This window comes from Amia ocellicauda, chromosome 14 (assembly GCF_036373705.1).
Source record: "Amia ocellicauda isolate fAmiCal2 chromosome 14, fAmiCal2.hap1, whole genome shotgun sequence".
NCBI lineage: Eukaryota > Metazoa > Chordata > Actinopteri > Amiiformes > Amiidae > Amia > Amia ocellicauda.
The window spans coordinates 11,381,294-11,404,388 of NC_089863.1; the positions used below are offsets into that span (position 1 = coordinate 11,381,294).

Consider the following 23,095-nt stretch of genomic DNA (forward strand, 5'->3'; position numbering starts at 1 on the left):
TTAACTTTGTATCGTTGCAGTTTAATGTCTATACAGACTGATGGCTAGCCTACTGTTGAATCTTAAGCACAGAATTCGAAGTACGTTGCTGTGTTTATGGTTTATGGTTATGCGTTTTTACCATAAAACATGTCAACACTTTACTGTTTACACTTCACTAACAATAATAATATCAAATGCAGATAAAAAACTATATATATATATATATATACAAAAATAAAATCTAAAGTGTCTGAAGATTGTTTGTTTGTTTTTTACTGTAAACAATTTGCTTAATCACATAAATCCGGCACTATGACGAACTGGAACGAATGTGAGCGCAAAAACACAGCTATAGATATAGTATCGTGCGTCGCTGAGCACTAAACATGGATCAACTTGTTTGTTTGGCAGCAGGGGGTGATGCCGAAAGAAACACAGTAATGCGCTTGATGCATGCTGACTCTTAGTTTAGATCCCTGTACACACGCAGATTGTGTGTTTAAACCAGTTCCACAACAATTATATAAACAACACACACCTGCATTTGGTAGCTGCAAAACACAGTTTTTATGTCCACGATTTGATACAAAAGTAAACATCTGTACAACTCACAAATGAAAATCAGAAATGAACATGCATGTGCTACGCTACACAATGCTAGGCAGTGAAATAGCCTCATGACAACATCTCCCTTTACAATAGCATTTGAAATTAATAAACAAACACACCTAATATCACATTCATGTTGGGCAGACAGCTGCTCTGTCCCACCAAACGCCAGATCTATCGCTTGTAGAGATGACAGTGAGGGTACGAAATATGCAGTTCATGAAGACAGAAAATGAGTGACAAGCAGGAGGGCCCAAAACCCCACGGACAGGATGCTTTGATTTATTTATTTCTTCATTTAGTCGTTGTTGCTGCTGTTGTTGTTGTTGTTGTTGTTGTTATTATTGATGATGATAACCACTTGCTGTAACCAAGTGCCCAGTTGCAGGATCCCAGTTAGACTCCTCTCTCGCTCTCTCTGTAGGGTGCAGATCAAGATGGGGCAAGGAAAGGGAGAGACAGAGAGAGGTGGAGAACATGGCCCTGCGCAGTTGGGCTTGCCAGCGCCACTTGTACCGCTGTACAGAGAATAAACTGACTTCAACAATAATCATAATAAGATTGATCATTATCATAAAAAAACAAATCTGCCTCTCTCTCTCTCCATCTTGCTCACATCATGACGGAGAACTCGAAGTCCACGAAGTCCGCCTTCCTGTTCCACAGGATGAAGAGGAGGAACTTGGGTCTGAGGATGATGATCACCTTCATCACCATGGCTGCAGGTTTCAAATCTCTGTCTCTCGTCTCCCGGTTTCCCTTGCTTTCCCTCTCCCTCTCTCGGACTCTCTGGGAGGCTGTGTCGGTCTGAGCCTGTCTGAGCCTCACAGGGGTTCAACTGGCTCCTTTTATCAGCCCCGCTAGCCCTCCCCTCCCCCAGCCCTGACCTTGCCCCGCTCCCTGTTTCTCACCCCTGTCCTCTCTCCCTCTCTCTCTCGCTTTGCCCCCCTTCCCTACCCTGATTCCAGAGAGTGTCACAGGGTGTAAGCAGGCTCAGCCGACATCACCCAGACCCACAGACAGACAAAACAACAAGGAAACGATCGCAACGATTTCTCACTCTCTATCTCTCTCTTTCAATGTGACAGTATAATCAGATTGGGGGGTACTAGTACTTATAACACTCCCCATTCTTGCCTCTCCCTCTCCCTCCACCTCCCTCTCTCTATGATGTATAGATCCATGCTGGGGCCTGCGGGCAGTGAGGGCTGACGTTGGTTCTGTATCGACCGCTTTGGGCCTGTCTACTGCCACAGTGCACCTCAGTCCAGCGCCTGACCCACATTGCACTGGCAGGTGTGGCAGGAAGCCGGAGCAAGGCAGGAGTACACCCAGGACAGGATGCCAGGCCATCGCTGGGTGACAGACACAGATGATATAAGTGATGTCAAAACAACAACAACAATAATAATAATCCTGGAAGAGAACAGTGCTGTGTGTCATCACATGCAGCCTAATGAAACAGTCACACAAGTAAAGTAGGGGACCAAAGCCATGCAGCAATACCTCTGAACCCCTGGTAGATGTGTATGTGCTTGTCAGTCAGTGTGTGTGAGTGTGTTTACATCCAACTCCCCAGAGCCTGCGATCAGTTGCAGAAGCTGTAGCAGGAACAGATAACAGGACCACGTCTGTCCCGTGATGAGTGGAAATTCGGTTTCTGCCTGACAACTGGCCAAAAAGACCCATATATGGCTAAACCGGGGAAAATTAAGGCCAAATTGCTGGTGAAAACTGGTTCTTATCAAACTGTTGTATTGGCTATCAGGGTTGAACTATAGCACAGTAAGACAGTGACCTTGTTCACACAGGGTAAGATATGCAGTTCTTCACTCTGCAAGTTTTCAGATACAGTCTATACATAATAACAATATACGCAGACATAGGAGAGGGAAGACTGAGACGAGAAATAGATGAAGAAAGGTGGGGAAGCAGAGAAATTGAGAGACTGAATGTCCGAGAAAGACACCCACCCTTCCCTCTCTCGGCAATAAATCTCCCAGACTGAATGGTTTTCAGACATACACTCCTGGCACAGGATTGCTCTCACTGGGAGCCTGTGCGCTGACACCCAGCACAAAGATCCACTCTCTCTCCCTTTTATCCTTCCTTCCCTGGCTCTATCATGCTTTGTCTCTCAGCTCTCCCCATCGCCTCGCCACCACCACCCCCCCTCTCTTTCGGCCTCTTCAAAATCAACTGTACGAAATAAATATTTGCATCTCCCAGGATAATCTTTGCAGTGTTGTACAGCATCGCTGCCGCTGCCTGACAAGGAGACAGTTCTGACACGAGAGGGAAGGAGAGAGAGAGAGAGAATTCTGATACAAATATAAAATTAAAAAGAAAAAGGACTGTAGAAATGGTGATTGGTATTCTTCTGGGTTTTTTCAAAAAATAATAAGTCCTGGCCAAAAACAGACAAAAGAGAGAGAGCGTTTAACATAGAACGGAGGGAGACAAAGTTCCAATGCCAGAAAGAGAGAAAATAGTTTATTTTAAAAGAGTTAGTTCACTTTCAAGAGAAAAACCAGTGGAAAATAAAACCCAAATCCCAATGGAACTCTGAACCTCATGAAATCTCTCATTCCTCTCCACCTTACTCCTCTCTCCTTCCTCCTCACCTTCTCACACCTGTCCCTCATTTCTCTGCCTGCGTAAAGAAAAAACACTTTCAAAGGATCAAGACAAATCTCTTTTGTAACTTTTTATTGAAATTTAAGTATAACCAAACGAAACGAACACAAACGAAAAATTATTCGAGTACACAAAACTAATTTGAAGGAAAAATATTCCAAGAACCAGACAAAAGAAAACAAGAAACAGTTATATTCAGGACAGATTTTTTTAAAAAGTTCAGCCAAGTTCTGTATACAAGGTATCATACAAACTCAATGTCTAGATTGAGACAATGGAAAAGAAATAAAACTAAACGGATTTAACCCTTTCAATGCTGATCAAGAATGATCCCCCCCAACCCTCCCCCGATGGGAGGGGGGAAAAAAAAGCCAAAACCAAAAAAAAAAGAAGTCATAATCCACTCTGACTGGCTGTCCATCTCTCCATTAATATTCCATACTACATAACTCTCAAAGCTGACTGCTTGTGGTTAAAACAAACAAAGCTAAATCGGTCTTTACAAGACCACTGTCCCCTGGTGGACACACTGCAGGGCTGTCTCTGAAATTGGGGTCTCCCAAAAAGTGAGGGTGGAGGGGGGTGGGGTCTGAAAAGATACAACTTAAAACAATGACTCCCCCTCTTCTCCATTTAAAAATGAAAGACAGGAATCTCAAAGAAAAATAATTATATATATATATATATATATATATATATATACACATATATATATTATATATATTATATATATATATACAGGGCTATACAAAAGATGCTGAATGGTGTGCAACGTTTCGTGCATGTGTGTCTGTGCGTGTGTGTGTGGGGGGGGGGAAAGACAGAAAGCTGATGGGCTTTTGAGGAAAAAAAAGGTCAGCCAGAATACATGAGAGAGAGAGAGATGCAGCAAGTGGTGTCTACAGTCAGTGTGGTCTGTACAGTGTGAGCATCTTTCCACAGTCCACTACTGCATCTCTCTCTTTCTTTCTCTCTCTCTCTCACTATCTCTACAGGAGAAACCGGTAGAGTGTCAGAAAAGGTTGTCCAGTCCAGTACAGCAGGGTCTTCAGCCCTGGCCCTGGAGAGACACAGTCCAGTACAGCGTCTTTCAGTTGGATTTACCATCAGTCAGCTCTCAGTGGCTGTTTTACCACTTATTGGGCCCTGCTGCACTGTGGCTCTCCAGGACCGGGGCTGGAGAGCCCCTGTCCTGCAGGTTTAGGATACAGGGCCCCTCGCACCTCCCCACTCTCTAGAAGCCTACAGAAAAGGTACACTCCAGTTCTCACACACAGGGGGACCAGTTTGCAGTCTGCAGCTGTACTTTAAAGACCATGGCGGTATGCCAGTCCGAGTGACTATCTGTGTGATTGTGTGTGTGTGTGTGTCTGTGGGGAAGGGCGGGGGGGGGGTGGCGTGTGGCGCCAGGCGTGTTCAGGGATCGTCGTCCCCGTTGGCGCTGTCTCCGTCGTCCTCCCCCTCCTCCGCCTCCCTCTCCTCCTCCTCGTCATTTTCCTCATCATCTCGACCTCGACTCTTCACCTGTGGGTCAGGAAGGGGAACGGAGTTATCCTTTATTGTCACACAAAATCACACAGACTCTGGACTTCCCTCAATCCCTCCATTTCCTCACCTCCTCCTCTTCCTCCTCCTCCAGCAGGTCCCCCTCTTCCTCCGAGTCAGGCAGCTCCTGGCTCTCTCTCTCCCTCTTCAGCGACTCCTCCTTCTTGCTGCTGGAGCTGCTGTGCTGCAGGGACATCTCGCCCGCCTCGGACTTCGCGCTCTTACCTTCTGAACCCAGACATAGGGAGAGGGGGAGAGAGAGAGAGAGAGGGAGGGGGAGAGAGAGGGAGGGATAGGGGGGTTAACAGACAAATAAGAGTTATTCATACAGGTGCAACAGTGAGGGAGGGAAGGAAAACGAGAGACAAACGAGAGCAAGAGAGTGTGATGGAGGGAAGCAAAGAGTCGAGGAGAGAGAGTGTGAAAGAGTGAGTGACATGACAAAGTGTGAAAGAGAATGAGTAAAATGAAGAGATGACAGTATGAGGGGGGGGAACAAGCAAGCGATGACGGGAGGAGAGAAGTAGAGATGGTGAGTGTGAAAGAGGGAGAAGTGGAGAGAGGCGGGGTGTGTACCTGACTTCTTGCTGTGGTCTTTCTCCATCCTGTCCAGACTCTCCAGCAGGTAGTCTACCTTGTGCTTGATCTGGGTGAGCTCCTTCTTAATGGTCTGAAGATCATCGGCCTTCACTGAGAGGGAGAGAGGGAGAGAGAGAGAGAGAGAGAGAGAGAGAGAGAGAGGTCAGTATAGAGAGCGACCGAGGAAATGAACACACACGTCACACTGAATGACTAAGCGAAAGCCGACAATGTCAAGCTAGACACATCCACACCCTATTGATCCAGTTAACTGAGTAGAAACGCCACACCAACTTAAAAGCGTACGTTTACCAGGGAATTGGACCAAAACATAATACTCATTTTAACTCCATTAAAGTGCAAACTCAATCTAATGCTCTCTGAACAACCTAAATATAACCGTTAGACCATTCCCACCTTCATCTGCAGTGCTAATAAACGCAAAATTCCCCATTTTTCATTATTTTATCCCTGTTGACGGATTTGTTTTAACAGAACATTCAAATCTTCAGTTCACACACACAAAATCAAAGAATTAGATGCACACCAGAAGGGAGGAGAACAGTACTAGACTGGTTGGCGAGGTACTGACTGGTGCGGGAAGAGCTCCTCTGGCTGCTCTTCGAGGAGGAGAAGCTGGTCTTCGTGCGGCGCCCCCCACTGGCACTGACACGCGGGCGCTTGGAGGGCACCACGGCCCGGGAGAGCGGGGGGGGCGGTGGGGGCACGCGGGACGGGTACGAGTACATCCTGGGGGGGGGGGACAGAGAGCTTAATGTGGACGTGCGGACGCCGCCTCACGAGAGAGAGACACGAGAGGATCGTGGGTGAACCATGCCTACCTGTCGTAATAATCCCGCTGAAAATCATAGTCCAGGTCAAAGGAGGAGCTGAGACGGAGAGGGAGAAACAATGAGAAACTATAATAAACACCACAACTTTAAACAAGAAACTGCTGAGGGGGGGAAGAGAGGGGAGAGGAGGGAGAGGGGAAGAGCGGGAGAAAGACAGCTCACCCATACATATCTCCAGCTGAGCGTTTGCCAGTCTTCGATCTGTGTGGCTTCGGCTCTCCGGCCAGGTTAATATCTGTAACACAGACAAACAGACAGTCAGAGAGACAAGACACAGAGAGAGAGAGAGAGAGAGAGAGAGAGAGAGAGAGACAGAAAAAGAGACAGAAAGAGAGAGACAGACAATCAAGGAAGCATCCCTCCCCTCCTCCCCCTCTCTCTCTTACCCAGCACCTGTCCCACAATCATGCGCCCGTCCTCCCCGGCCACGGCGGCGCGGGCGTTCCTCTCGTTGGCGTACTGGACGAAGGCGAAGCCCTTGTGCACCGAGCAGCCCACGATCTTGCCGTACTTGCCGAAGATGGCCTCCACGTCGGCCTTGGTGACCAGCAGCGTGTTGAGGTTGCCGATGAAGACGCGCGAGTTGAGGGAGCGCGGGTCCGTCTTGTTCGTCACATTGCTCGACATGAGGCTGCTGGTGGTGGGGGACAGGCTGGGGAAACGGGGTTGAAAAGTGAGGGAGAGAAGGGAAGGAGAGAGAGAGAGAGGAGAGGTGCATTGGAGGGAGGGAGGGAGAGAGAGAGAGAGAGAGATTACAACAGGCACATTGACTAGCCTACCTGGATACAGTACTGACAGAGAGAGAGAGAGAGAGAGAGAGAGAGGGTTGATACAACATGAACAGTGAGAGAAAGGGCAATGCAGAAAACATTCATACTGCATAGAGACAGGAAAACATTGAGAGAGAGAGTGAGTGAATTGAAGAGAGATGAGAGATGGAAGGAGACCAGGGATGTACATTAAAAAAAGAGAGAAGTGAACCGAGGGAAAGGTTAATAATGTACTGACTGCAGTACATTAAAACTGACCGGGAGAGAGAGGTTAATATAGAAGGGACAATTACTGTGCTGACAGAGAGAAAGAGAGAGAGAGAGACAGATTTTTGTAAAAGAGAATTACTGTGCTGAGAGAGAGAGAGAGAGAAAGAGATGGTTATGGTACAGACAAATGCATGCAAAAGTCCTGGAAGATGAGAGTGATAGAGTGAACGTCAACAGAGACGTTTGGAATACCTAGACACCACAAGACACTGTGAGTGTGAGTCTCTCTCTCTGGGTGTGTTGTGTATCATTACAATCGCACAAGTGCACTTCTTATTCCCCGATCCTCAGAGAGATGAACACGCACATGGACAAACTTTCATATTGGAAAGGGGGTCAGGAATGCATTCAATAAAACAAAAAACAAAACAGAAATCAAATAAAAGCAATATCGTGGATCGACCGCTTCCTTCTCCCCATCCTTTCGTTTCAGTCCTATGGTGAATGTAACTGTTTTGCAACATGGCAATACAACGGGGTAAAACATTGAGGTCACATGACGAAAACAGGGTAAAATACAGATGTGCTAGTGCATTATTGTAGGATCCTAGTAATACAGTAGGTTTACAGTAATATTGTGGGTAATAAGATGTGTTTACAGCAGTATTGGGGGTTACCAGTATGTTTTAGAGGACTCAAGTGCTGTCCCTAATTTTGCAGTAGTATAGTTTGTAATACAGTACTATAGGGGGGTCCTAGTAATACAGCACAGATGTATTTAAATAATAAGGTTAAAGTAGGGTAACAAAGTACTACACTTGGCTTTACAGTATAGTGTTATACCACTGACTTTACTGTACTATAGTAAGGTATAATATAGTGTTTACAATATTAGTGAGTTAGACTAGTGGGTTTACAGTTCTATAGTAGGCAATACTGTTGGGGCCACAGTGGGGTTGCAATTACACACTAAGTGCTACAGTGGGGACACAGTAATACAGCAGGGTTATAACATTGACTCACTCCATGATCCTGCACTGATGGGCAGTCCTCCCTCTCTCTCTGTCAGTCTGGGGTGGGGCTGTGTGTGTGGGGGGGCGGGCAGCGCTATAGGGACACGGCCTGTGTCTCTCCCTCTTTCACTGTGTCTCTGTCTGTCTCTGCCTCTCTCCCTGCTGGACTACAACTCCCAGCAGCTCCGGCGCCTGCTTCCCAGAATGCAGCGCTCCCACCAACGTCACTGAGGCAACACAGAATAGACCTCAGTAACCGGTTATCTTATTCCATTTTATTTTATTAACGATATATGGTTGTTATAAATTAATACAAGGGTTTCTGGGAAGGTTCTGGTGCCAGTACAGAAGGAAACTCCCAAAAAACACTGCAGCTGTGGTTTTCAGTCTATGTGGAGTACAGTGCGGTCTAACCGGGCTTGGAGTCAGTTCTGTGTGGACTATATTATAGTATAGGGGCCAGACAGGAGCCAGCACTATGTGGACTATAGTATAGTATAGGGGCCAGACTAGAGGCAGTGCTGTGGGGACTATAGTATAGTATAGGGGCCCAGACTGGAGCCAGCGCTGTGGGGACTATAGTATAGTATAGGAGCCAGACTGGAGCCATCATTGTGTAGACTGTAGTGCAGTATATGGTACAGATTGGAGCCAGCTCTGTCTTCATACTATAGTACATGGTCTATATTGGAGCCAGTGCAGTCTGTCCAATAGTAGCTATTCCCTGCAGTGCTCAGCCACTACAGATTTATAGCTGTTTCAAGTTGTCTCTGACTCCCCTGGTTAACGGACCAAACACACACACCTCGGCCCAGCCTGGCTGTCCTAAACTGTTCAGATTCACTTCACCCGTCAGAGCAGCACGTTTCAATACAATCATACATTTTGCAGTTCTCTAAATTCTGACAATTCACAATAAGCTGTATGGGGAACTGAAAAGCTGCAAGTATGCTAAAGTATGTTAAAGGCCCAGTGTCCTAAGCACACACTGTACTCCACACAGGCCCCAGGCAGCCATTAGCAGCCCAACTGTCCCTGCAGTTTCCTTCTGGACATTTTCCCAAAACACCCTGGAATATTGTTTTTTTTCCTTTTCTTTTTTTTTTCCTCTTCAGGGAGAGCACTCCCTTTCTTTTCATGTCTCTTCCTAAGAGAAGGAATAAAAACAGGTTTAGCAGCAGCATGAGGGTGTCCCTGGCGTGCCGTGCCAATGGCATGTGGACAGGCACAGGGCGTGTTCCTAAATGCGCTTGGGTGGTGGGGCGAAGGGGGGATATAGTGGTCTCCATGCTGTCTCGCTTTCATGTGTCGATTGGAATTAGGGGAGGAACTGGGTGTAAAAAAAAATACTATTCTATAAAATAGCCCCCAAGACCCTACCAAAAATGTGGGAGAAGGAGGACAGCTCATCAAAAAACAAGTAAAGAAATATTAAATCTGAATTTGTTTGATGTTATATTGCCACAAAACGCCAATCAAGGTTAAAACCTGCTTAGTTTGACCTATATATGTTATGTAAACAGTTGGGTTTCTCTTAGATAAGGATTGAATTCAAACTGAAAGACTGGAGTTGTAGTTGTAACCACATTACTGATAAAAGCAATCAGGAAATTAATCAATTATTTCAATAATAATCATAGGTCTTTAAAAAGTGAATGCCCACTGTTTATATCCTCTAATCTCCCCAGTAAAGGGTTCAGTGATGATGGGGCGAGAGAGAGACTAGGTGTTCTGAGGTACTGCGTGATGGCAGGGTCTGTGCAGTAAACACAGTCCACTCACGAGCAGCACGCTCTAGTCTCATTACCTCGTTTGACTTTCAAAACAAAAACCATGAAGAAAAAATAACTTGAGGGGGGGGAAAAAAAAAAGGCTAGAAACACCCCAAAAATCTGTGAAATTAAAGTTTTGTTATTGACAAGACAGAGAGAATTGACAAGTGTGTCGCAGAAAACAGACAGATATTGGTCCATATGGAACAGGCAGCTATTCAGATGCTCAACGACGTCAACTTGCAAACTCCGATCAACTGGGAGCTTCACCCTCCCATCCTGTTGTGTACAAAAGTAGCACCTGGCATCTCCTGCGGCGTTCATTACCGAGCAGTTGCTTTCTGTCAACTCCAATATGCTACTCTGAATTTGACGTTTATGTCGGAATATGAGCTCGTCTCTCTATATATAACCAGATCAAAGGGCCAGCCTTCAAATATGGGGGATCAACGTCTCAGACAGGCACATACGCGTGTAACTCTGCACCGTGATCCTCTCATTAGGACAGTGGTTCACAACCCTGGTCCTGGAGAGGCTGGTCAGTCCTTTAGCATTTGTGGGCCTCTTTAAACCCCAGACTTGGCTTACAAACCTGGGAACAACCAGGACTGGACTTGGGGGTAACACTGCTCTTAAGGCCTGTGCTATTGGTCAATGGTTCCACACCCTGGTCCTGGCCCTCCCCATGTTTGCTGGTCTATCCCACTAAGCACTCACTTGCACTAACAGGGATTCATCTCATTTCCACCGTGTCCATTTGTTCGCAGCTCTTGAAGAGGTGGAGATCGGGCAGGTAGAGGATGACGACAACAGAGGGGGAGGGGGGTGGCTGGAGTGACAGGGAGCCCTGAAGGACCAAGGCTGGGGAAGCACTGGTAGATATGTCAGATCTGATCATGAACCCTCCCCCATACACACTTTCACTTGCTACTATAATCTTTATAATGACTGATTGCGGATGTCAAATCCCCACAATTAGGAAGCCCCGTGTTCCCAGAGCTTTATGCTGTTCATGTGCAATATGCAGACATGTCAACATCCAGAAGCCCCACCCTGGTCTTTGTTCCAACAGGTGCCCCCAATTAGACTCCTTTAAGGTTTTCCCCATTTTATTTTGAAATCACCTGAAATATGAACATTGCTCAGACTATGGGACCCACCAAAGATATGTGGAGAGAAGCTTACATTCATCCAGTTTAACCATTTAGACCAAGGGTCCCCAAGCCTGTTCTGCTGGTTTTTGTCCCAACTCTCAATTACTTAATTAAACCTTAAATGAAGTAACGATCTGCTTAGAATTTCCTTTTTTCACCCCATTGTGCAATAAGATTCTTTATACAATTCTATACTTCACTTAAAACCCCTACCATTAAAAATAATCAAAAGACTCTGATTTAGGAAATTATTAGTTTAAGTAATTGAGAGCTCAGTTGGAACAAAAAGCAGCAGGGTCAAGACTCCTCCAGGAGCAGGGTTGGGGACCCTTAATTTAGACTGATTAAGGAGCTAGGGTGGTACCGAAACCAGTATACACTACACTAACCCCCCTCGGACCCTGGACACATCTAGAATAGGAGGTGTTTATAACAGACAGGTGTGTGAGAGTTGCAGGACACAGAACTGGCATCAGTATGATGCTGTAAGACAGTGGCACAGAAACAAAGGGCCACTGTGGTGATATGGTGGGTGTGCAGTGGTTCAAATTCCAGCCTAAAATTTTAACTACTAGTTTGAATTGAGAGGACCAAGTGCATATAATTTGCTTTTTAATTCTGGTCACCTGTTACAAGCAGACGGGGTGCGGCTAGCATGGAAATAGACTTATGAAAGAGAGGCTTTAAAACTGTACTCTTCATGTGCTTTAACCAGCCCCTCTACTCAAAGTCCTTTGGTAAAATGACAACCTTGGACACAAGGATTGTGACCCCAGTTAGTGGGTTACTTGGGGTAACTGAAGACCTCAGCTAGGACAAAACCAGAACTTCCTGGGGGAGGGAAATCTCCAGGTCCAGGGAGCATTGGCATGGGGGTATACATCTCCACCTTCTATGTTAGAACCTGCGCCTTCATGGAAAAAAAGGGCCTCAACTCTAACTGACTGCCTGTTAAGTTGGGGCTGGCTCCTTGTTTTGTGCTTGGTGTTGTGTTGCACACTACCAACAGTGGGGGGGTGGGAGAGGGATTTCAAATAACAGTATTGCAATATGGCAGGAGACTTTATGCACGAGTCTCAAAAGGGGAAAAACAAAAAGAGAACTGCACAAAACTGCTAGTTTCAAGAGCTGGGGAGCCCTTTCCAAACTTAGTGGTGGAACCAGATTGGGAAAATGTCAGTCAATTAATTGGAACGGACTACGATGTTGAATTTCATAAGGGGAGCAGATTTACAATTGACTTCCACTCTGCCACCTGTATAAACCCACAGCCTATAGATCTACATACAGACAAGTTCCCTGGGACCTACAGTGCAGATCAGTACAGTGTTGTGTTGCAAATTCATTGGATGTGGTTTGTGAAATACATTTACCCTACAGTTTTGCCATTAAAACATTGAATACAGTGGATAATTGTGTTTCTTAATGAGTGTCACCAGGATTAAGATATCAGAGCTTAATATACATTAATAGTAAAAAGTGCCATCCTAAAATAATCATGTAGATCTATGTAGACCACTCAATAATAAAAAGATGAACGTACAAGAAGTTAGACAAGGGAATCAGTTTGTCAAGAATTAAACCAATGGAAAGTAAAAAAAACTGTAGAGAAAAAATAATCACTGTACTAAAATTTACTAGAAACAGAATAAGGTCTAAAAGAGACATTGAAGTTAGAAGTGGAGAGTAAAAAAAAAAAAAAGTTCATTCCAAAGTGCAAAAAAATAAATCAAGTCAACTTTTAAACCAATACAAATAAGGAGAAAACAGCATTTCAGTCAAACAAGTAAAAATAAGTACTGTTAAATGGTACAAAAATAAAAAAAATCAGTTTAGTATATAATTAAAAAAATACTAATCTGATGTGAAAGTGGAGCAAAAAAATGTGGAAAAAATAACTTACGGGTCGCCGCTGATCAAAAAAGTGGCCGCAAAAACTGGAAAAATAAAAATAAAGAGGGAAAAAACAAAAAGGTTGGATTAGGAAAATGATGACAACAGATCTTCAACAATGACAGACTTGCATTGAAAACCAAGGCAGGTCCCCTGACTTGAGCATATATGTGAACATGAATATCCACATATATGTCAAAGTATATCTAAATATACCAGCAATGTGGGAATATATACTGACTCATGAGGCACTAGAAGGGGTTAGGCCCAGGGAGGGAATTTGAAACTAGAGCTCCCCTGCCGGCTTCCAGATCCAATATTAATGTGTTTTACTTGACAGCACCACATAGACAAATATATATTCCTCTTATGTAAATATATGCAAGCAAAATAAGACAACAAAATAAAGATGCATTGTCAGCATGTTGAACACAGGAAAGGCAATTTATACCACATGAACACTGGAGCTATTCCAGGTTTTACTGCGAGCTGCACCCCAAACCTCACAAAGATGTTTGGAGGATTTGGCTGTCAAGTGTCAACATTATCCATATCTGGGATTTGGATTGAATTTTGTCAAGTTAGTGGTTCTTGGATTCCAACCAGGATTGGTATTGTGTTGCCATTAACTGAGCGGTGAGACTGCTTTCTTTAAAGGACAATATTAGCTCACTAAAAGCAGTGAGTCGTACACCAGTGTAGAGCAGTTGAGGCACTGCAGGAGTCAGAGGGGAGGACCATTTTCTGCTTGCAGTTGTACACTTTCACTCCGGAGACAGCTCACCGTAAAACCTGAAAGATCAACCAGCTGTGTACCAGGCAGTTTGTTGTTCACCCCCCCCCCCCCATTAATATAAAGAAAACACACAAAGATGACACTGTAGAGGCTGCACAGGAGGCTGGCAACTATCTGGAAAGATGGGAACAGGGCAGAAAAATGGTTCCCCCATTATTTGACCATGTTCAGAACCTTTAAATTGTTGAAGAGTAGGAATTTTAAACAAAATTTGAATAATTTCTGTTTTCATTTCAGTACATAACACAAACTTGTACACCTACTTGTACAGGCTACTGCTATAACTATTTAAAATTACATTTAGTCAGTGCCTAAAACCTATTGAGAGGAGCATCTACCTTTTTGAGCTGGACACTACTTTATCAATCACCCTTCCAACATGAATGGATTTTGAAGTTTTTATTCAAAATAAAAAAGCATAGTTGAATGCAAACCGCAGGGTGCTCTGGACCACTGCTCAAAAGAAAACCTGTCTGGAGGGGCATCATTGCAAAGGTGGAAAATTAATCAAATATTTAAAAGATCCCAGGCCTAAATTCAAACTTTCAACTTAGGTTAAATTAACCACCTTTTTAAAAGAAGATGGAAAACAAACACCATGCATTAGTATAAAACGAAACAAAAAAACTCATTAAGGTTAATAAGAACAACGTTTTCAGTGACACTTCTGCTAATCATCTTTTTTTTTTCCCCCACAGAACTTTACACAACCGTTAAAAGTTTTATGAATACTGTCCTGGAAGGCTGTGCAGGAGTGGGTGTAATTAATGGAGGCTGCTGCAGCAGATCAATTCACAGAGCAAATCAATGACCTGCGCCCACCAGCCTAGGCTTCCTGAGGTTAATGCTCAGCAATCAGTTATCAACCGCACTGACTTCCTGCTGAGGCAGACTGTACTGCCATCTAGCACCTGCACTGAACTGCATTTCCACAGCAGTGTTAGCTTCCTGCTCCATGTCCTGTAATTTTCTTGATCTAGCCCTGGTATGTAATTTTAAGTTCTACACATTTACCGCACAACTTCAAGGATGCCATGAGTAAAATAAAGTTTAAACTTTTGGTGTGCTGTTTTTTTAAGGAAATCTGTAATGCGGAACTGGAATGTAAAGACCATCAGGATTCCATGAGAAGTTTGCTACATCTTTTGTAGCACAGATCAAGAAATCCTCTCATTACCAATAAGGACTTTTACAAGTAGTTTGTTTTTAAACATCTTACTTGGATTGTGCCCTTAAATGCTGTGACAAATTTATAAAAGCAGCCTTTGAATAATTGCCAATCAGTCCTCGATTGTGTCACCTCAAAGGTAATTAAATTGCAACAGGAGAAAACGAAGTTTTGATCCATTATTAGCATAACTGCATAATTGCAGTAGGCTTAATCAACACACGAATGGGACCTCGTTTTCGCTAAATAACCAGTGATTCAATCTCTAGGTCACTCAAGATCTGCTAGAGACCATTTCGCAGAGCCACCAGTGTCGTCTTACAAATGCAGCCCAGAAACATACACAGCATTATTCAAAATGCTTCCTGGCTTAAAATGTTTCGATTTACGGCAAGCCTCTTGTAACAATGTAACCCTGCAGCATTCAATGTATTCAGTTGATCGGCTAACAAGAGCAATTCAGTAACTGGGATTCATGGTCCGAACAAAAGGACAGAAGACACTACAGTGCTCCTTGACTGGGACAGCTCTTCCAAACCCCCTCTGGTTTTACATGCGAGAATTAGATATACTTAATAATGTGACAAAGAGGGAAGCATACATGCACACAGACAGGAACTGGAAAGCCCTCCTGCTTACGACTGATCTCATACTAAGACACTTGCACAGGGCAAATGCATGGGAAAAGACTATCCTAATAAAGCGATTTAATACGTAGGCAGGTAGACTAATCGCATACGGCGGTTTTACCGGATCGCTTTTATACCGAAGCGTTTCAATTTTGTGCACCTACACCGCTAAACTGCTTTTCTGTAATGAATTAGGCCAAACATTTAGATATTTAACCGTGTGTCGGATTTGCAGCATCGCACCATATTAGTGAGGAATTGCCCGGGGTTTGGTTTTACCTCTATTATCAGTACCAGGTATAGACAAGTCGCAATAACTGCCCCTATCCTTGCAATATACAATGACGCAAAATTTCTACACGCATATCAATGCAGTGCAAATTTAACTAAGCATTTCTGATTGTCGTATGACGTATTACGTTCACAAAATAAAACCATTCAAAGAATAGGTTCGAGCTGAACAATACTTTATTAATGCACTGTATTTTCCTTTTTTTTAGTAAGTCCATACGATTTTAAATAAGCAAAAAAACGTTTAACTTTTTGGGTTATCCAAAAGGCCTGTCCGTGTTGGCGCCAAAAACAAAACATTTTTTTTAGTCCTTTTCTTAAAAATAAGAACAATCGACAAAATTATGCTTCTTGACGAAAAAAAAATCTCCTTTTCGTAAAGACCAGTCTTAAGCACGCATGCGCACCAACGCGCCCAGGAGGCACAAAAATCTCGTTTTTCTCACCCAACACTTATAACCGAAACGAGCGGCTTTCGTTCAAATTAAAAATGGAAAAATAAAAAAAATTACACCCAAATCCATTCAAGGAAAAAGAGTCAATTCGCTTGCTGAACAAACCGGTCCCTTTCAAATTACACTCGCTGCAGGTTTGTTTTGTTTGTCTCAATACAGATATATAAAAACAAAAATAAAAAAAACACCAGGGAGGGGAAAAAAAAGTTAAAAGCTGGAGAATTGCTGTAAAAAAAAATGTAAAAATAAAAAAAAACAGCGATAAAGTCTGTAGGTTTCGTAGCGTCACAAAATGAAAGTCAAACCTCGTTTCCATTTTTTTTCCCTGCTACCTGGAAAAAAACAAAATTAAAAATTTCCAAAATACTTCACAGAGTTAGAAAAAATAATGGCTTTTCCCAAATCAAAATACTCACCAGGAGCCTTTTTTTTTTTTTTTTTTTAGACTTATATGATTAAAAATGCTATAAAAGTCGACGACTGGTTATCAAACGTGTCTTTCTCTGGCTTTCGACTGTATTAAATCTCGCCGCTTCGAGCTCCTTCTCACGAAATGGCGGCCGCTGCCGAATGCCAAACCACTCCCGCCACGCCCCCACGCCCATTATTGCAAATTATTGAATTTCATTGGCTATCCCCGCTGTCTGTCGAACCTATTCTCGTCGGTTATTGGGCTATCTATTCCACCCAGGCGAGAGGACCTTGAAGGTAATAGGTCAGCGAGGATGTCTGTCAAATAAAGGCGTGGCCGGTACCGTCCAATGCTTTTCCGCTGCGAGGGCGTTGTGAGCAGCCATTGGTTCAATTCCACGTCAATCAAGTCGCAGCAGTGCTTGGACGCGATTGGTCCAAACTCAGGAAAGTAATTCCTACCGTATTATCTAGAGAATAAACACAATTTCATGGGTGAGCAATACCCATGGATTTACTGTAGACTGTATTGAACAAGAACACAATATAGATACAAAGCTGAGATAATACAAATTGGTTATTATTATTGAGTTACACACACCACTGAAGACAAGTAATGAAGGGTATTTTATTATGCCGAGAAGTCTGACGACAAGGACAACAACACAAATTTCAAATGTGAAAAAAAGTTCAGAAGTGCCAAAAATACCTAGTGTGTGGAGAATGAAAGAGGTGGCAGTGGGCAGGGAGAGCAGTGAATAAGAGAGAGAGTTTGAGAGAGATGGAGAGGTGGGCAGAGGAAGGGAGGGAGAGGAGTGGAAGAGATGCAGTGTGTGACAGCGTGTTTCAGTTGGCCTGGTCACAACGTTTCTTCTGGTCAACACTTCAGCCGGCGAGGGACAGATCCTGCAACACACATACACACCATCACATTAAACACTGCACTGTATTACTGTCACACTGCATTGTATTACTGACACACTGCACTGTACTACTGACACCCTGTCCTTTACTATACTACCCTGCCCTGCCCTGCGCTGCTGTGGTGCCATACCGCTGTCCTCTCTCCTCTTGCTGCGGGGCCGGGGCAGGGACAGGTCCAACCGGGGACTCGGTTCTGGTGTGCTCAGGACTGCCTCCATCTGCCTGTGCTGCTGCAGAGCCACGCTGGGGCATGGGGAGACCTGACAGAGCAAAGGGGAGGAGGGTGAGAGAGAGAGAGAGAGAGAGAGAGAGATGGGAGAGGGATTAATATACAATGGATAGAGAAGGGCGATCAAAAAGAGAAAGACATGGAGAGTGACTGACTGATGGACAGACTGACCGATGACTGACTGACCCATACACAAACTGACCCATATACTGTCTCAGGTGCCTCTGTGCTCTACTCTGGTTGCAGTGAGCGGTGAACCCCCGTGTCCACGTGTGCATGTGTGTGTGCGTGTGTGTGGGTCCCGTACCTTGGCTGGGGGTGGCGTGTGTGTGCTGGCGCGCGGGTGCGTGTGCCTCTGGCGCTGCTGCAGCACATTGAGTTGTGCGGCCCGGTACTCCAGGGCGAAGTCACTGACGCTCTTGCAGAACTGCCCCGGCTCCATCTCCCTCACCGTCCCGCGGCAGTAACCCAGGAACAGCAGGAAGGAGTGGAACCTGAGAGAGGGAGAGAGTGTGCAGGTATCTCCAGGATGTGTAAAATCCAGACAGGTGTACAGAGGAGTGTGTGAAGGTGTCTACACACGTGTACAGAGGGGCGTCTAGGAGTCTCCAGGTGTCTGCCAGTGTGCGTCCAGGCGTGGTGTACCCACCTGTTGATGACTCGGCGGTGCACGGCCCTCAACACGGCCAGCCTCTCCTCGCTCTCCTGCAGGAAGTCAGCCACGCCCATCCTCACAGGCCCCGCCTCCAGCACCCTCAGCTGCTCCCTTGCTGCCTGGCAGTGCAGCTCCAACTGAGCCAGGCTGCTCTGCACCTGGGAATAATCACACTGAGGGGGAAAGAGAGTGAGAGCAGGAAAGGAGGAGAAGGGAGGAGGAGTGGAGGGGAAGAGAGGAGGAGAGGAGAAGAGACTTTAATGTGTCTCAGTCAATGTGTCTGTGTGTCATTGTCATGATCAGTGTAATTGTCAGTGTATCAGTCAGAGTGCTGAGTTTCGGTGAATGTCAGGGTGGTTAGTGAGACCTTGCTGGCCCGGGACACGGCGCTGATCTCGGAGTGCAGGTCGCTGCAGTGGGGGAAGCAGTCCAGCAAGATGCAGCAGGTGTGGTGCAGTAGGGGGCGCCGGCTTGCTGTGTCTCGGACCTGAGCCAGCTGCCCCAGGTACCCCAGCTCAAACCCCTTCGCCTGCACACACACAGAGAGAGGAAGAGGAGAGGAGGGAGAGGGTGTTAATGGGAGGAGGAGGAGGAAGAGAGAAGGGAGAAGGACAGATGTGGCGAGGTAGGAGGGAGGAAGTTGGGAGGTAGAGGGGCAGAAGGGGTGGGGCAGGGAGAGGGGTAGAGGGGCAGAAGGGGAGAAACAGATGATGATGATGATGACAATGATAAAGCCACTCCACCCTGGATCTGATTGCACACCCTCGTGATCTCACCTTGCGGCCGTTGAGGAAGTTGCCAATGGCCAGCACGGTGGCTAGGATACAGCGGAACGTCTTGTTGCTGGCCAGCTGCTCCATGGCCAGTTTGAGGTGGAAAAGAGGTTCTGCGATCTCCTGGGGGAGAGCAGGGAGGAGAGTTACATTGGAGTAGTTTGTACTGTCTCTATTAAAATCCTCCCCCCATTCATAACTCACCATCACCCTTTCTCCATTCACAACTATCCCTCTCTTTCTTTTATTCGCCCATCTGCCTCCTTCCTCACCAACCAACCTTCCACTTCCCTCTCCCTGTTTCTATTCCCCATACCCCAACTCCCATTCCTCTCTCTCGCTCTGTTTCTCACTCTCTCTAGGGTGTCATAGTCCAAAGTAAAGGCCCACAGCTCCAGCCTTGGCCGCAGGTTAGGCACCGAGCCCAGCGTGAGCAGGCAGAGCTCAGCCGAAGCTAAGGGCGAGCAGGGGGATTTCCGCTGGGCCTCCTTGATCAGAGTCAGCTCCTCTTCACTGGGCACCAGAGCCTGCAGCCTCTACTGAGAGAGAGAGAGACAGAGCAGAATGGATGGATGGAAGGAGTGGTGAGACAGGGATTAGAGAAGTGGAGAGAGAGAGAGAGTGGAAATGGGGTGGGAGGAAGTATGAAAGAAAAGGAAGGAAGGGGAAGGAGAGAGAGATATTGAGGGATTGGTCGTAGGGGACAGAAAAAATTGTCAGTCAATCGGTCAATGTATTTATCAACATTCAGTGTTTGAATCAGTTTATGCGTGTATGTGTCAGTATGTGCGATCAACCAGCGTGACCTCTGACCTGGATATCCTCCCTGTCCAAGACGCAGGTGTCCATGGCGACAATGGCGTGGGCGATGAGGTGGGGGGGCGGCAGGCGGCTCAGGGCGATGGTCACGATGTTGCTGCGCTTCACACACAGCACTGACACACACTGGGGGCGGGGCTGCTGAGACTGTGGGGTGGGGTGGGGTAGGGGAGTTAGCAGACTGAACAGATTGGCAGAGAATGGACACAGAGATGCAGATACACAGATATACGGGCGGAATAATTAAAACTGAGGCTGTACAGACACACAAAGACAGAGAGAAAGAGAGAGAGAGAGAGAGAGAGAGAGAGAGAGAGAAGGAAGATGAGCAAGAGAGAGGGATATAGATGTCTCTCTCACCTTGACAGACCCCAGAGAGCTGGATTTGGACTGGAACAGGAGCTCCAGCTGACCGGTGTCGATGCTGACCGGCTCCAGCCCGGCCCAGATGGACTCGGGCCCAAAACGGCTGACTCTGGGCAGTACCGGGAGGCACAGTACCTCCCTCCAGTGTAGCCGCAGGGTCTGCCCCTTGGAGGGCAGGGGGGTGCCATTTGTACAAGGAGGGGGTGGGGGAGGCGCCAGGGGAGGAGGAGGTGGAAGTGGAGGCAGATTCTGGGCTTGTGTGATGACCCCGCCTCCTTCCTGCTCCCCAGCGACTGACCCCGCCTCATTGTCCTCCTGCCCTTCCTCGTCCTCCTCCTCAGAGATGTCCAATCCCAGCTCCCCCTCCTCCCACAGGTCGGTGAAGTCCAAGGCATCGAGGCGGAGTCGGGAGGCATGTCTCAGGCGGAAACCCCAGGATTGGTCCAGGTCCAGGTTGGGGGAAGGGTCAGGGCCAGGGGGGAGTGTCCCTTTTGCGTCGTCTTGTTTCATTAGTGAACAACCCTCTCGGTTTCTTTTTTATAATTAATTATTTCTTACTTCCTTTCTTTATCCACTCAGCCCAGACTTTTGATTTATTTTCCTCACTCTCTTTCTCTTATACAAAGGGGACGCATAAAGAACTAAACAATAGTACGCCGCAGTAAACTGACTGCAAAGAGCCCTTTTCTTCTTTCCTTCCTTTCTTCGATCTCTTTCTTTTTTCGCCCTCGTTTTTTACTCCTACGAGCCCACAGAGCTACTGAAACCCACTCCCTCAACACAATGCAATCCTGTCCCACTCCCACTCCCTTGCTTTCTCTGCTGCCTGTAGAAAAAGTCCCTGCCAGCAGCGATGATGAATTTCAGAATAAATTGGCACCCATGGTGAGAAAAATGAAACCAACATAAAAATCAGGCAAAACTAAACAAAGTCAGACCACGCTACTAAAAGCAGGTATTCCCCTGATAACGAGCAATCTATAAATCACAATCATAACTCTTCCACACAATGAGAAATCCCCCAACTGCCCAATACTCCGACTGGGAATCATCAGATAACTCCAGAGGCACAGAAAGTCCGTCTCAGCTAGGGAACGCGTGTCGGTCTGTGTAGAACTTGTACATCAGTCCAATACATCAAATTCTACAGAATGCCAGAGAGTTCCATTATAGGCTACAGAATCCTACATACCCTCCTGGCAACAGCCACAGCCTATGGGAACTTGGAACCCCTCCCTGCAGTTAATTGGAACAGATTGAGTCAGTCTGTAGAATTGTAGCTACATTCTACGGAACCCTTAATGGGTCTCTCCTACAGTGTGTTTAGCGGAATCTGAATTTTTCTGGTTTTTGAGTTCCACAATTAATTCACTGCAGACTAAAGAGTCCAGAGTAACTCCATCACAGCCTGTACAGGGCCTGATCACACCAGTACAGACGTGCGCGTGGAGCAGACTGTGTTACCGAATCACATCAGTTACACTCTACACAAGGCAGCAGGGCCAGACCGGCACTCTGCACTACAGAACTACACTGCACGTCCAAAAGCACCACCTGCAGCAGCGTGAGATTGTAGTATTATGGTCTGTAGGGCAAAGTTTGGTCCATCTGTTTACTCTGTGTGGATTATAATCTGGTATCAGTGCACATTAATGATTACAAAAGAAAAACATAAAATCCCATGAAATATCATTGAATTACTGCTTTAAGATCCCATCCTGAAGAGTGAGCAGATAATTCCCTTACAGCTGCTGCACGTTACCCCAGCACCGCAGCCTGGGGTGTAGAGATTGCAAGCCGGCTACGCTATGGTTAGAGAGAAAGGTCCAATTCAGCCATTTGACTCTCCCGGGAGAACCTCCTGATTCCCTGCTATAGAATCCAGTATGGTTCCAATACCCTTCCGCAGAATCCGAGAACGGTCCTTCAGATCTCCAGTGGGGAAGATGCCGGTCTGTTCTGTTGGGCTAGGTGGAAGGTTGAGGCCACCAGCATTTGCAGTTCTGGGTGTAGAATATCAAGATCATTCCATGGGAAGTCATTTATTAACATTAGTTTGTATTATTGTCTCTCTCTCAGTGTTAGCGTACTGTTGTGTCCATTCAGTCAATGTGTACTAAAGTCCCTCTCTCTCCCTCTCTCTCTTCCTCTCTGTGCAGTGTTAGTGTAGTGCAGTGTCCAGTCAGTGCTATCTGAGTTGCACCCTTTCCTTAATTTCCTTATCATTCCTCAATCTGCTGTGATTATGCTCGGCCCCTGTTTACAGACCTCGGTATCTGTCTCTCTCCATCTCTCCCCCGCCCTGTCTCCCTCTCTCCCTCTCTCCGGCACTTTCTGTGTTTCCTTTCTCTCCCCTCTTTCTCTCCCCTTTCTCCTGCTCCCCCCCGCTGTCTGTCTTTCTCTGCTGCCCTCCATTCCTCTCCCTCCTCCTCCCCCTCCTCTTTCCCTCCCCGCTTCTCCAGTTTGAGTGTGGCTTTTTTCAGCCCGTGAAGCACTTGTGTCACTGTGTGAGTGAGCGACTGGGCGCGTGGGTGTGTGCGTGGTGGGGGGGTTGTTTGTGG

General features: G+C 46.0%; 2 protein-coding genes across 11 annotated transcripts; both read right to left on the reverse strand.

Moving 5' to 3' along the window:
- Positions 1-3,283: 3,283 nt before the first annotated feature.
- Positions 3,284-16,907, reverse strand: hnrnpc (heterogeneous nuclear ribonucleoprotein C). Of its 10 annotated transcripts, none has more exons than XM_066723010.1 (10): positions 16,774-16,907; positions 13,029-13,062; positions 8,210-8,426; positions 6,593-6,858; positions 6,369-6,441; positions 6,195-6,242; positions 5,945-6,102; positions 5,350-5,463; positions 4,844-4,998; positions 3,284-4,752 (listed from the first exon to the last, which is right to left on the reverse strand). In XM_066723010.1, the coding sequence occupies exons 3-10, from the start codon at positions 8,212-8,214 to the stop codon at positions 4,645-4,647; spliced, it is 927 nt and encodes a 308-aa protein (XP_066579107.1). In that variant the 5' UTR covers positions 8,215-8,426; positions 13,029-13,062; positions 16,774-16,907; the 3' UTR covers positions 3,284-4,644. The 10 variants fall into 10 exon arrangements, with proteins under 10 accessions (XP_066579107.1, XP_066579106.1, XP_066579101.1 ...); XM_066723009.1 differs by having other exon boundaries at positions 4,844-5,001; XM_066723004.1 differs by having other exon boundaries at positions 5,900-6,102.
- A 477-nt stretch (positions 16,908-17,384) lies between these two features.
- Positions 17,385-22,703, reverse strand: LOC136768693 (FH1/FH2 domain-containing protein 1). The gene is made up of 9 exons (XM_066723011.1): positions 20,529-22,703; positions 20,163-20,315; positions 19,703-19,885; positions 19,353-19,472; positions 18,944-19,105; positions 18,571-18,749; positions 18,229-18,415; positions 17,823-17,952; positions 17,385-17,674 (listed from the first exon to the last, which is right to left on the reverse strand). Exons 1-9 carry the CDS (start codon positions 21,042-21,044, stop codon positions 17,646-17,648), a joined length of 1,659 nt encoding a protein of 552 aa, XP_066579108.1. The 5' UTR covers positions 21,045-22,703; the 3' UTR covers positions 17,385-17,645.
- Between the last annotated feature and the right edge of the window lie 392 nt (positions 22,704-23,095).